Genomic DNA, 15,098 nt, shown 5'->3' with positions numbered 1-15,098 from the left:
AAAAACGAAAACAAAAGCTCTGTCACAAAAACAAAAACGAAAACAAAAAAAAAACCTCACAGAGTGAGAACTCACTCACCCCTGAGGGAGGGCATTAATTATCAACTGCTGATATGTAATATGCTGAACATATCAGCGGTTCATAATCTTTTGGTCTCAAAACTTCTTTATGCTCTTAAATATTATTGAGGACCCCAAGGAACTTTGTATTGTGTGGATTCTATCTACTGGTATTTCCCATACTACAAATTAAAATGAGAGCTTTAAAATGCTTATTTATTAATTTTGAAATAGCAAGGTGTTTTAAAAGGTATGTTACTTGGACAGATGTTACATTGGGTTGCACATGAGCTCTCAGCTCGGCAGCCATCCTTGGAGCTGGCTTCACAGGTTTATACTAACTGCACAGCACCCCACAGCTTTTGGTTTGCCCCACCATCTCCCTCTAGGGCCATAGAATCTGGCAAGCCTGGTCTCAAATCCCAGCTCTACCTTCATTCATGCAGCCTTTTTTTTTTTTTTTTTTTTTTTTTATTGAAATAGCAACAATAAATCCACTATCTCATCCATTATCTAATTACCTAATAACATAAATAACATATTTTTATGAAAAATAAGCTATTTTCCAAAATGAAAAGACAATTTAATGAGAAGACTACCCACCTCAACCTCCCAAAGTGCTGGGATTACAGGTGTGAGCCACCACACCCAGCCTGTTTTGACTTATTTAATCTTCACATCCAGGAGGTTAACACTTTACAATTACATTCTTGCATATTTTTAAAAAATCTGACTTAATAGGTTCTGGCTTCCCTTATCTGCTTCGCATTTAATCTGTTTTTTTGTCGAAGTATATGAAGAACCTGGCCTCACGCAGACATGTAGTTGAGAAAGTGAAGACTGCAAAGATTCTCTGAAAGGATAATAGGACAACTTCAAGAATAGCTGGTATACATCAAGCACGAGAGCCAACATGCTGTTCACCTGTAGCTGTTCAACTTGGAAGCAGACTGACTGGATTTAAATTTCAGATGTGTGGGAAAGCCACCTAAGCACCCTGTGCCTCAGTTTCTCCCTAGAGAGGGTCAAATGACTTGTTTGGCAAGGCTAGAGCAATGCTTGGCACATACTAAGTGCTCAATAAATACTGACTGTTAGAATCATTGGCTCTGCGCCTGGCACTAGCAGGTGCTCCCTTTTCTTCCCAGGCCAGGCATCCCCTCAGAGACTATCTTTAACGTGCCAGGAATGACCTGGGTTCCATGATCTCCAGGGCTGCCCTGAGACCTTCAGCTTCTTCAAGGGAAACCCAGCCAAGCCCAGTGTGTGCCTTGTGCCATCTCTCTGGCCACAGGCCCAAAGCAGCCTTGCAGTGTGTGCATGCCAGCCTCTGGCACGTCGGACGGGGTGTACCTGTGTCGGAGCTGAGACACTTTCCTCCCCAGCAGCTGGTGATTAGGAAGTCACTCTCTATAATGGACGAGGCCTAATCAGCCTGCTGATAATTACCAGGCCCAGAACGTGGCCGGGATTCAGGAAAGATGATCCCTGAAGACGAGAACCACTTAAATCCTGGCATTGACCACGGGTCCCCTTGGTAACCAATAACTCTCAGCACAATTTAGCCACTGAGCTAATTGATGTTCTCCGAGGCAGTCGGCTCATACCCCGGCAGTCAAAATGGGCTCTAATTGCCGACATCCTTCAGGTAAGAAGCCCCACATGTTCTCATGCCACCCGAGAGGCCTCAAGCAGGAACTGAGTCTCTCATCAAACCAGTCCTGTGATTGCATCCAATTAATCAAACTTAGGTTTGCAGAAATAATTAATTAAAGAACATATCAGAGGAAGTCGTGACATTGAGGTGTTTCACAGCAAAGCAGGACAGGCACCTTCCCTGAATGTGAGAGGCGGCTCCTTGAAGAAATGTTCCCCAGCTATCAAAGCTGCCCAGGCAAGGCACAGCAGGTGTAGATGAAAGACCAGTGGACTTGGAGCCTTCCAGAACTGGGCACGGTTCTGGTGAGCCTCGGGCACATCACTTCACCTCGCTGAGTCAGGCCTTTCTCGCCATAGTGAGGGTATTAACGGTGCTGGAAGTGCCTTGTACAGGGCCCAGCACATGGTGGCTTCTTAGTGACACAGTGCAGAGTGGGAAACTGATAGCCAGCAGAGGGCCATTTGGTGTCCTCCAAGGTGTTTTAAAAGGTAGGTTACTTGGACAGATGTTACATTGGGTTGCACATGAGCTCTCAGCTCGGCAGCCATCCTTGGAGCTGGCTTCACAGGTTTATACTAACTGCACAGCACCCCACAGCTTTCGGTTTGCCCCACCATCTCCCTCTAGGGCCATAGAATCTGGCAAGCCTGGTCTCAAATCCCAGCTCTACCTTCATTCATGCAGCCTTCCTTCATGCATTTGGCAGATATTTACTGAGCACTTGCTCTGTGCCAGGCGCTGTCCCAGGTGCTGGTCCGGGAGTATGTGGAGCCTAGAGTTGGATGAGGGAGGAGCCATTAATGAAATGCCACCCAAGAAGACTGCAGCAGATGCTGTGGGAACCTCACTCACCCGCTCAGCTCTCACCTTTGAAGTGAATGCCGATGATATCCTGAGATTCTTCACTTAAGGGCCTTCTCAAGGTTGGCGCAGAGGGCAAGCTGGAAGTTTGAACCTCTCAACACCAATCCACGGGAATTGGAAGACAAAAATATCCAGCTTCCTTATGCAATCAAGTGGGATATCTCTGAGGCCTGTTCTATAATCTCCCAAGGACCCCTAACAGGATGGAGCCCCAGCTGCCCACAGCAATAACCTGCTCGCGAATGCACTCCACATCACGTCCTTCCCTTCCCTGAATCACTCCCTCGCTCCCAGACCTGGGCTCACTCTCCAAGTAAACTACTTACACTCAAATCTTTGTCTCAGAGTGTGGTGCTGGGAAACTCAGCCTGAGACAGATGTAATTACAAACTGTGATAGCTACAAGTAAGGAGAGGGATGCCGGGCCACATCCTGATAAGGCGTTGTCTGAAATGACAGCTAAGGAAGCGTAGGTATTATCCAATGTAGATCATCAGGATGCAGCACAGCAAACAGAAACTGTTTTAGGAACATTAACAGGAGTCAGGAAGGGTTGACCCAGCAGGGCTGGCTGTCAGCTCCTTGCACTGCTGCTATGGCTTCACAGATATGTCAAGCCAGAATCTGTCCATCCAGCTGGGACACACGTCCTGATCAGCTAATGCCTGTCTTGGACCTGCTGATGAATGTTTTGAATATTGCTCTGGAATTAGGTGCTCATACAATTGCTGCAGAGCTTAAAGAGTAGGCTTGCAGGAAACTGTTTTCTCTGTTTCCAATCAGGAAGGTGAGAAATCAGGAGGCCACCACTGGAATTATTCATATTCTAAAGCTCATTTATGGTGAAAGTTGTACCCCTTGGTAAGATTACTAAAGAAATCACTAGGCCAGGTGCGGTGGCTCACACCTGTAATCCCAGCATTTTGGGTGGCTGAGGCGGGCAGATCACAAGGTCAGTGTTTGAGACCAGCCTGACCAACATGGTGAAACCCTACCTCTACTAAAAACACAAAACTCAGCTGAATGTGGTGGCATGTGCCTATAACCACAGCTGCCCAGGAGGCTGAGGCAGGAGAATCATTTGAGCCTGGGAGGCGGAGGTTGCAGTGAGCTAAGATCGCACCACTGCACTCCAGCCTGGGCGACAGAGCAAGACTGTGTCAAAGAAAGAAAGAAGGAAAGAAAGAAGGAAGGAAGGAAGGAGGAAAAAATCGCTAAATTGTATACCTTAAATGGGTAAGTTTTATGATATGCAAAATATAATACAATAAAACAATTTAGCAGTTCCTCAATAAGTTAAACAGAATTGCCATACAATCCAGCAATTCTACTCCAGAGTCTATACACAAAAGAACTGAAAACAGGTGTTCACATAAAGATTTATACACAAATGTTCATAGTAGCAGTATTCACAACAGCTAAAAGATGAAACAACCTGAATGTCCATCGACTGATGAATATATCAACAAAATATGGTATTTCCATATAGTGGAATACTATTCAACTATAAAAAAGGAATGAAGTACTACTACATGCTACACTATGGATGGCCTTTAAAAATATTATGCTGGCCGGGCGCGGTGGCTCAAGCCTGTAATCCCAGCACTTTGGGAGGCCGAGACAGGCAGATCACGAGGTCACGAGATCAAGACCAACCTGGCTAACACGGTGAAACCCTGTCTCTACTAAAAAATACAAAAAACTAGCCAGGCGAGGTGGTGGGTGCCTGTAGTCCCAGCTACTCGGGAGGCTGAGGCAGGAGAATGGCGTGAACCCGGGAGGCGGAGCTTGCAGTGAGCTGAGATCCGGCCACTGCACTCCAGCCTGGGCGACAGAGCGAGACTCCGTCTCAAAAAAAAAAAAAAAAAATTATGCTAAGTGCTGACCAGGCATGGTGGCTCACGCCTATAATCCCAGCACTTTGGGAGGCCGAGGCGGGTGGATCACGAGGTCAATAGATCTAGACCATCCTGGCTAACACAGTGAAACCCCGTCTCTACTAAAAATGCAAAAAAATTAGCCAGGCGTGGCGGCGGGCGCCTGTAGTCTCTGCTACTCAGGAGGCTGAGGCAGGAGAATGGCGTGAACCCGGGAGGCGGAGCTTGCAGTGAGCCGAGATCTCACCACTGCACTCCAGCCTGGGTGACAGAGCGAGACTCTGTCTCAAAAAAAAAAAAGAAAAGAAAAGAAAAGAGCCTTCTAAATCTCACATGACAGCATCTACGTGGAGAACTTACTGTGCATCAAAAAAAAAAAAAAAAAAAAAAAAATCTAGCTGCACAGGAGCTGCAAATACAGTTTCTGCTTTCCAACCTCCACAGTTACAGGAAGGCACACTAGGAAGTAAAGCAGAAATAATGAGGAGAAAAGAGGGAATAACAGAACAAAGACCCTGAAGCATGTTCAGGAAATGTAAAGGAGGCAAATTGAGCAGGCCACTTGGCTATGGTCAGGAGGTTGGACTTCCTCCTAGGTGAAATGGAAGCCACTGGCTCCAAGCACGCTGGGTGCTGTGATCAGATTTGTACTTCAGAAAGATCCCTCTGGCTCCTATGTGGAGAATAGGTTTGGGAGACCAGAACAGAAGCCAGAGACCAGCAAGGGGGTGGCTCTGCAGTCTCACGATGAGGGGTGATGGTGGCCTGGATGGTAGCTGAAGAGTTGGAAGGAAGTAGGTGGACTTGAGACTTGTTAGGAGGTGTAATCTACAGGACATAGAAATAATTGAGTGTGGGTAATAGGGGAAGGGGAGTATAAGACAACTCCAAGGTTTCAGGCTAATGAACTTAGAAAAGTCACCTCATTTCTCTTTTTCCTTTTCTTTATTCTGGGAATAACTATGATGGGTAATTTATTCATTCAACATATATTTACAGATCACCCACTGTATGCTGGGGAGTGGATGTGAAAGTGTCTGGCCCCAGAGTAAGGGCTCAGAAAGAAAAGAACATTTTTCTTGTATCCTTCCAAGCTCAACTCAAATACCCTTCCCCCAGGGAGGCTTCCTACATTCCACCCCAGTCTGCACTGCTCTCACGCTTCTAAGCTATGGGAATTGTAGCCCCAGTGTGGAGCGTGGCCTGAACCAGGAAGCATGGGGAACACGGCTGGTTCCCTTAGAGGTAGGAGATAGGGTAGAAGATTTCAGATGTTAGTAACTCCAAGAAATCGTTATGTCTCCCACCAGGCCCTTTGCTGATGCTTCTTTCTTCTGCCTTAAATGTGTTTTCTCTTATTTATCATTTACTTGGATGTTTCCTCTTTCAGGAAGGCTTCTTTGCTCAACCAGACCGAGTTGCTCTCTCGTCTGTGTTCTTCTTGCATCCTTTATTCCCCACGAAAAATTAAAAAAAAAATCTTAAGCCCCGAAATTGACTGAATGGACTCCCTCTCCGTTAAGGAGACCCCAGGGTAACCTCAAAAACTGACTTCCTAATGGGAGGTCAGACATGCCCTGTTACATTCCCTCCTTCCATAACTACCACTAGCCTTTCTTCCCTAAGGGTTAAGCAGAAACCAGCCCTTTTGAAAGACTCGCTCCAATGCTGACATCAACCAACTGCCCAATGCTGCCCCTCCATTTCTGTGGTTTTGACACAGCCACTGACCAGCAGTCCTTGCTGATACAAGACTGCCAACCTCAGAGTGGTTCTGGCCAGTCTATAAAGGCTGGGCACAGAGGGCCTTTATGTCCTCAGCATCACCTTTTGATGTATAGGCCTAATTGTAGTACATTTAACTGTTGTCTCCACCCCAAAATGAACGTGAGATGCGTGTTTCATGCATGTTAGCCTACTACTATGCCCAGGCCTCCCCTTTGTGAGTAATCACTTATCCTCCTATAACCTGTTAACTATCTCAGCATAAATTCCAGTCCCCTTTACCCCTCCCTTGAAGTGTTGAGTCTGGCTTCTGGCTGGAAGCTGTCCTTCCCAGACAGTCAGAATGGCCTCCTGCAGGCTGCAACCCTTTATAATAAATAAAAATCTCCTTTCCAAATTTGTGAACCTCATGGTTCTTCAGTTGACAACCCACACTTCTCACACTAAGTTGTCATCATCTGTTTGCTTGTTTCCCCACTGGATGGAAGCCCCTCAAGTGTAGGGACCCCCCGGAAGTCAGGCTGGGGGCCTAAGATAGAAGTGACCTAAAGCTTTCAACATCTATTCAGCAAATATTTATTGAGCACCTACTTCATGCCATGCCGTGATCTAGGCAGCATTGATGAAAGCAGACACATGTAAGAAGGAAAAGATGGGAAGGATTTCTGTGAGAAGAGAATGGAGTGGGCATCTGTGTTTATCAGAATTGAAATCTCTGTGACTTAACACACACATGTTTATTTCTTACACATGAGAAGTCTGATGTGGTAAGTAGTGCCTAACTTCTATCTAGTGAAGCCAGGGCTCAGAATCCATCTATCATGTGCTCTGCCATCTCTACGTGTGGCTTTTCATCCACCATGACAGTAAGAAAGAGATGAATGAGGCACACTGGCTCTAATTGCCTAAACTGGGAAGTGACATCTACTGCTCACAGCCCATTGGCCAGGACTAGTCACATGACTCCACCCCAACTGCAAGAGAAGCTGGGAAATGTAGAAGTGTACAGAGAGCAACACAGGCACAGCATCCTGGGCTGTGTGTGTGGGGCGAGGAGGGTGAGGAGGAGGAGAGAGATGTTTGGAGAGCAGCAAACAGACCATTTTGCCCTAATGCCTGGCATGGACTTGTAATAAAGCCCCATAACTTTTTGTTTTGTTTGTTTTTTTTCGCTTTTGTGATTGAAGAATGAAGCAAGGGAGGAATAATTGGTCTCCAAATTTCAGCTTTAAGTCCCTTCTCTCCTGGAGCATTAGAACTAAAAATGCCATTTATCAAGAATCAACTCTGTGCCTGGCACTGTGCCAAGAGCTGTACACCTATCATTTGATCTCAATTAATCTTAAAACAATCCTGAAGGGGATGGGGCTGCCAAGATTATTGTGCTCATATTACAGATGAGAAGACTGAAGCTCAAACTGGCTTAAGCGTTTGTTCAGCCTGTGGCAAAAGCCCAAACCCTTTTTATTATGGTGCACGGGTATGATCACTCATAGGGACAAAGGGGAAAACATTAAAGAGCTAGAGGGAGTGGGCTTCTTACTCTTCAAATGGCCTCATTTCTGAGGAAGAATCCACATCTCACAAATCGACGAAGTTTAACAGCAGAAGAGGGTGGGATGCATCCCACTTCTCCACACTCAGCTGCAACTCAACTTTCCTCAACTACAAATGGACATGGCAGACTGGCCTCCTGGGCAACCACAAGGAGCCAGTGAGAAAGTGGCTGTGAACACTGAGCACCCAGAGAGCGCTCCATAAGCAGCCTCTCTTCTCTTTAGAGGGCCTGCCTTCAGAGGGGGTCTATGGGCAGAAGGAATCTTACTAGGGCCCACTTGCCCTGATGGTGACAGTTAGGTAGTTAAGGGCTTCCAGAAGGCAGCTGAGGGGTATGGAGAGTCAAGCCCAGGGGGAAGGCCAGATCTACATGCTTGACCTTGGGGCAGTACCCTTGTCTCTGTTAGTTCCCTCATCTGAAAATAAGGAGGTGTTGGTTCTCATCCATCAAATGCTCAATATGTCAGAGGGCTCTTAGGAGCATTATGGGGAAGATGGTGTGAATGCATCTTGTCAACCCCAGATTTTCCTGTCTCCCCACTCCCCACCCCACCTGAATCATGAGCTCCAAAGGAAGAGGAGCTGGGTCTTGGACACCCTTCTTTCTCCCACCTCCCTCTGCCCCAGAAGGTGACCAAAAGCTGTTTGTAGAAAAGTTGAAAAGTCCATCCATCCACCAAACAGAGGATCATCTAACTAACTCAAAGTCTAAAACTAAGGGGATTTGGGGGTTTCCTTTCAGTCAGAGGTTGCAAACTGGCCACGAGTGGGCCAAATTCAGCTCAGACAAGTTACTTAACTTTGCTGTACCCTGGCTTCCTCATTAGTAAAATGGGCATATTAATATCTGGAAGGACGGTCAAGGATTAAAATAATTAATATACGGAAAATGCTGAGGACAGTGTCTGACACATAAATGTTGTGTATTTGTTTTATTATTATAAATAATATAATATTATTTATATATAAATATAAATAAGGGGCTCAGGCTTATGGTCAGGGATCTAATGAGAGAATGCAGAGGTCATGAATGGTGGGGCACACAGGGCTCAAGACATCCTTAGACCACAAACTCGACTTCAGGGGAAACTGGGTTTATTATTATTATTATTAGAGTCACATGGTATTTCTTAAAGTTTTTGAATTCAAGCGTCTTCACATGACTTCCTCAGTTAACTCTAGTCCACACCACTCCCTCCTGTCCTGCACTGAGCCCCAGAAGACCCCTGGTTTGTGTCTCCTGACTGCAGCCTGGTCCTCTGCCCTCTTTGTTCCTATTGGTTAACAGGCTGTTTGGTGACACAGACTGTCAACAGAACCATGAAGATTACAGACCTGAGCCAGACCAGTCCTCCCCTCAAACCTCCCCTCTCACCACCACTCCCACCTCCCAAATCAGGCAAACTCAAGGCAAATCCCTGAGCTGGCCTCTCAGACCCATGGCTCCACCTCAGCCAGCTGCGTGTCTTTGGGCAAGCCCTTCCTTCTCTCCAAGCCTTAGTCTCCCCAGGAGTCAAATGGGCTCCAGAACCCCATCCACCTCCCAAGTGTGTTCTGAAATGGGAACAGTAGAGAGGACTTGTCATCCCCCCAGGGTCCCTGATTCCCTCTGCAGCAGAGCTGAGAACTCTAGTCCCATCCTCTTTTAAATATCCCTCTCAATGCAAAAGAAGAATCCCATGCCAGCTGCGGCAGAACAGCAACCACAGAGCTTCATGATTATCTGGATGCAGGTTTTATTATCATTAGGATGACTGTCATCAACAAGGGAAAGGGGCTTAGAGGGTTATATACAAACCACAATTATTGGGCGATGTTTCAATATTCCCACACGCATTTATCCCACAGCCACACACAGCGCAACACCATAGGGTATTCCCTTACATATGCTTCTCCAAGCAGTGACACAGCTGTGGGTCAGGGCTCTGCCCACCCACAAAGGGATGCCCAGAAAGGAGAAGATCCTGGGTCCTGGGGGTGAAGTTTACACATGGAGAATCCTGCCAGATGCGGAAGGGGATGGAAGCTGGATTTGCACATCAATGCCTCAGTCTCAGCCCACCCTCACTGGCTGCCATACCAGGCGCTCCCTGTGCCACTTGGGGAGCCTTTGCAAGACACAGAAGGACCGTCTTAGCCAGTGCTAAGGAAGGAGCAGACCTGTGGAGGTGGGGGTGAGAAGGGCTCTGGGATCTGCCCTTTGCCTGTGGTGCTAAGTGGGAGAAAGTGGGGTTTAAACTTCTAGGCTGATTTTCTGACGTGCCTAAAGGAAGAGGGCATCGCCAGGGGCTGGGATGTGTGTGAATATGGGGCTGGGAGGGAGGGGCTCAGGCTTATGGTCAGGGATCTAATGAGAGAATGCAGGGGTCATGAATGGTGGGGCACGCATGGCTCAAGACATCCTTAGACCACAAGCTAGACTTCAGGGGAAACTGGGTTCAGTCCTCCAGGGACTCCCTGACCCAGGCAGCCCGCCGGCCAGGGTGCTGCCGCTTTTCCTCAGCTCCCTGGTTCCTACTCAGGTCATCCAGGAGCCCCAGCAGGAGACCCGCCTGACCACAGGCTCCCTGGGGCCCACAGGGTCCTCCCAGGGCCCTCTTGCCAGGATGCTGGCGTTTCTCAGGCATCAGCTCTTCCTCTCTCTCTTCCTCCTCCTCCTCTTCTTCCCAGCTCCTTTGAGCCTTGGGATCTGCCAGCCTTCTGCCTGGGTGCTGCCGCTTCACCACAGCATACCCAAGCCAGGGGGAGCGCCGGCCAGGATGCTGCCGCTTGTGCTGGGTTACATCGACTGACTGTGAAGCCTCATCTTCCCGTCGGCCAGGGTGCTGCCGTTTGTGGGGTCCCACAGCACCCCCTTCTTCCTCTTCCTCTTCTTCAACTCCCTCTTCCTCCTCCTCCTCTCTTTTGCCAGGATGCTGACGTTTGGAGAGCCAGTCAGATTGAAGGATCTGGGATGCTAGGGAAAGAAAGAGGTCAGTGAGGGGCCCCTGATCCATGTAATAGGCAGGCGCCTGAGTGCCCACTCCAGCTTTTCTCCCAGGCAGAGTACATTTCCTGCAGCTCCCACTCAGAGCCATGGTCTTGCACCTGCCCCTCAGGCCACACACTCACACAATAGTCAAAGGCATTACCTCTGGGTTCCAATCCCAGTTCTGGCACTCCCTAGTTGTCTGACCATAAGCAACTCAATTGATTGATGGGAGACTCAGTTTTCTTCTGTGTAAAATGGTAATAACAGTACCTAACTAAGAGGGTGTTAGGAAGATCAAACAGTGTGATAAGGTGTTTTAAGCGCTTAGAGTAGTGTCTGGCACAGAAGTGCCTAGTCAATAGTAATTCAAACTGTCACACACAAAGAAACTCTCTCCCTAGCACACAGACGCTTCCCCACCGAGGGCCTCCTCCCTGTGAAATATTCCCAGCATGGAGACGGGGAGGAATCTGACCCCAAGGAATGGTCAACTCCAGATCCCGCTCGGGCGCGGCCAGGGAGGGTTTCTGAGCTTCCGAAAGGCAGGAGGCTGATGACCAAGCCTCCCCTCCTCCCTGCCTCCAGGCTTCCACCGCTCTCCCGGCAGCCTAGCCCGACAGTCCCCGACAGCTCCATCCACTCACCGGAGTGCTCACCCTGGTCCCCTTGCAGCCGCTGGATGTTTTCCCGGAGGAAGAGGACGCGCTCCACCTGGTGCAGGAGGTCATCCAGACCCGGACGCTCCGCGGCTGTCACTGCCTCCTGCTGGGCCGCCTCTGGCTGAGCACGGCCGCCAGGGACACCGGTCAGGTTTAGGGTCAAAGCCAGGGCGAGCAGCAACCAAGGGCCGGGCATCGCGGCGTCTGGGTTAGAGGACAGAGAGAGCCTGAGAGCACCAAATCTCACCACATCCCGCTCCGTCTTCCCAGACGCCCGCCGGAAACAAGCCACGCACAGTTCAACCGCCCTCCCAGAAGCAGGACCACTGCCCCTTGTGCAGGGGCGGGAGCAGCGGCGAGGTCCGCCCCGGCTCTGCGTCCACACTGCCCCCTCTAGGCATCCTCGTCCCCACGGGTGCCTGTAGTGCCTGCGCCTAGTTATACTTGAGCGAGACAGGAGGCCGTGGGAACCCCGTCACCAGCGCCACCGCCACCCTTCAAAGTGACGCGGAGCTGGGGGAGCCGACGCTGGGACTGCCTCGCCGGGAGTGCAACCACTGAGATTGCAGCGCCAGGCACAGCCGCGACACTAACGGTTGTGTCCCCGCCAAGACTCCCGCCAACGTCCCCATCGCCACGTTCTAATTCTAAGCTCCATGGCCGACATCTTCATTCCAAAGCTAAGATTCGGGTTCTAAAGCTCAAAGTCTATTTGTAAAGCAAAAATTCCATTTCTAATGCTAAGCTTTCATGACTAAGCCAGGGCTCTGCTTCTAAAGCTAAAATCCTAATTTCAACGCTAAAATTATATTTCTAGCGTTGAGATTGGGATTCGAACTCCCAGCTTCTCACGCCGACGCCCTGAATGCCCAGATCGGTCCGGCCGCACCCGGTCAGGGGGTGTCGTGGAGCTCCCACCCTGCGCTCCGGCCTCCGCGGACCTGAGTGCCCAGCAGCGAGCGCCACCGGTGTGCCCGTGCCGTGCCTTCCGTCGGGTCCCCGGCCGGCGCTCGGAGAGGAAACGGGGGTGCGAGCACAGCGCCCGCCTGTGCACCGGCCCTGCGCTCCAGGAAGCTCTCGGAGAACCGAAGGCTAGGGCGGGCCGAGAGGGCTCCCTTTCCAGTGCTCCCGGACGCCGCCTGCGGAAGGAGAGGGGTCGGGGCAGTTACCTGCCAGGCGTGGGCTCCACAGGATGGGTCCAGGATCCGGGGACTTGGGGTCCGCAGCTGGCAGGTCAGGAGTCCGTAGCGCTGAGGACCCCGGGCGCCTGCCGAGCGCTCTTCAGCTGGGCCGCCGCTTTTATCTGCGCGAGGCGGCGGCTCCGGTGAGGTCAGCGGGGAGGGGTCGCAGCCGCCGGGAAGGGGCGCTGACGGCAGCTGGCCCCGTGGGACCCCGCCCGACTGCTCCTCCGGAAATCTGAGGCGGGGACGGTGGGGACGCGAGCCAGGGCGCGGAGACACTGGCCGCAGGATGGGGCGCCGGCGCGGGGTCGTTCCTGCACCACCTCCGGAGATCTGTTGACGAGAACACTAGTGTAGGGGGCAAAGGGAGGGACAGAGAGATTGAGAGAAGCACCCGATTAAACCCAGACGCACGAGAGCGCGAGAGGGCGAGACAAAAACCGAGATCCACACGGAGACGACGGGGAAACACCGGGCAGACACACACAAAAGGGACACGGCCGCAGAACCAATGGAGAACGCAGATGGGCGAGAGACGGGCGGGGGGTGGGGTGGGGGGGAGAATGGGAGACAAGTGGGAGTGGAGCTCTACCTAAAAAAAAAAGAAAAAATGAGAGATGGGATCTCTCTTTGTCCCCCAGACTGGAGTACGGTGGCGCAATCATGGCTCACTGCAGCCTCCAACTCCTGGGCTCAAGTCATCCTCCTGCCTCAGCCTCCTGAGTCTCTGGGATTACAGGCGTGAGCCACCCCACAGGCTCCGGGGTGCTAATCTTAACTGTGTCATTCCTGGCTAGTGCCTCTGCTTCTCTGGGCCGCAGTTTTCTCTTCTGTACAATAGGCGCCAAGAGGAAAGCTTTCAGAATTCCGAAACTGGTGGCCTGCAGGCTACAACCAGTTCATGGACAATTTTGATTGACTTCCACAGTGTTTTGAAAAAATCTGAATAACCAACATTTATTTTAAAACCAAGATAACTTAGAAAAATTTGGATTTATGGCTTCTCTTGAAAAAGAGTGGGCCCACATTTATTCCTGCCAACAGTCAGCTGGAGCTGAACCTGGCTGCCCTTGGCCACCACAGTCCCCACCACTCCCTAATGTCTCCCCATGTGTTGCTCCTGTCACTGAGGAGGGACATTCGAGTCTGCAGCCCCTGCACAGGAAATCTACTGGAGTTCACCCAAGTCTGGCAAAGGAGTGGAGGGGAAGTAAGGAGGAGAAACATATGGGTGCGAAGGAGCTTGTCCCCCCAGTCAGTCCCCAAAGTCCCAGATGTGGGACTGCCACATCTAGCCCTAGGAGCACCTCCATCTTGAAACTTTTTTTTGAGACAGGGTCTCATTCTGCCCCTCAGGCTGGAGTGCAGCAGTGCAATCTCAACTCACTGCAGCCTTGATCTCCCCGGTTTAAGGGATCCTCCCACCTCAGCCTCCAAAGTAGCTGGGACTACAGCCAAGCACAGTAACTTTTATGGCTTTTTTTTTTTTTTTTTTTTTTTTTTTTTTTACTTATTCCTTGTAGAGACGGAGTTTTCTTATGTTGCCCAGGCTGGTCTCGAATTCCTAGACTCTAGAGATCCTCCTCCTTGGCCTCCCAAAGTCCGGGATTACAGGCATGAGCCACCACACCCGGCCCATCTCGAAACATTTAACAAGCACCCACTATGGTGTCAGGCTCTTTGGTAAGTCCTGAAGGCCTAGAAGTGAATGAGGCTCAGCCCCAGCCCTCAAAAACTTCAGAGGCAGTGAGGGAGACAGGCTGAAATATGGAGTGAATCTGACAAAGAGAGTGTAACAACTCACCTGCGGGCGGTGGGCAGGCGGCTGGGGATAGTCGGGAAGAAAACAGAGTCACTGTGGAGTGTGATGTGGGCTAAGATAAAAGTCTGGATGCAAAGTAATGAGGTAAGGAATTCAGAAGCGGAGCTACTGAGTCTACCAGGAAATGTCCAGAAGGTTCACAGAGGGAAAGGAGAGCTGAACCTTGAGGGAGGCGGGAAAGTTGGCCAGGTCCACTTAGAGGGAACCACATTGTTGGCAGAGGGAACACATCAGTGAAAGCATCTCCTACCTCTGGACAGTCCCAGCGATTTTCTGCTTCACCACCGTACAGTATTTCTTCAGTCTAAAACTTTAATGAGGACTTGTATTCCCAGGACACCCTAGTGATCTGACAAAGGATTTCAAAGGTGTTTAATTGTTGCTCCTTCCCTTGGTGGAGTATCCAACTTTCCTGGCACATCCACACCTACAATCTCATTGTGCCTTCTCATCACCGGGGAGATAAACAAGGTGGGGACGGTTAGTGCCATTTTACAGATAGGGCACAGAGGCCTGAGGGGGCAAAGTGACTGTGAAGGTTAGAAGTGAAAGGGAACTTTCATTTTATTTCATTTTCTATTTATTTATTTTTTTGAGACAGAGTCTCTGTCTCCCAGGCTAGAGAGCAGTGACACAATCTCGGCTCACTGCAACCTCTGCCTTCTGGGTTTGAGCGATTCTCCTGCCTCAGCCTCCCAAGTAGCTGGGATTACAAATGCACA

The 15,098-nt window shown here is 50.1% G+C and overlaps 1 protein-coding gene across 1 annotated transcript; it reads right to left on the bottom strand.

Moving 5' to 3' along the window:
- Positions 1–9,459: 9,459 nt before the first annotated feature.
- Positions 9,460–12,695, bottom strand: TRH (thyrotropin releasing hormone). The gene is made up of 3 exons (XM_023211260.3): positions 12,543–12,695; positions 11,359–11,577; positions 9,460–10,699 (listed from the first exon to the last, which is right to left on the bottom strand). Exons 2-3 carry the CDS (start codon positions 11,567–11,569, stop codon positions 10,182–10,184), a joined length of 729 nt encoding a protein of 242 aa, XP_023067028.1. The 5' UTR covers positions 11,570–11,577; positions 12,543–12,695; the 3' UTR covers positions 9,460–10,181.
- Between the last annotated feature and the right edge of the window lie 2,403 nt (positions 12,696–15,098).

Source organism: Piliocolobus tephrosceles, chromosome 2 (assembly GCF_002776525.5).
Source record: "Piliocolobus tephrosceles isolate RC106 chromosome 2, ASM277652v3, whole genome shotgun sequence".
Lineage (NCBI taxonomy): Eukaryota > Metazoa > Chordata > Mammalia > Primates > Cercopithecidae > Piliocolobus > Piliocolobus tephrosceles.
Note: the sequence above shows the minus strand (reverse complement) of the source record. Positions and strands in the feature narration are given on the sequence as shown.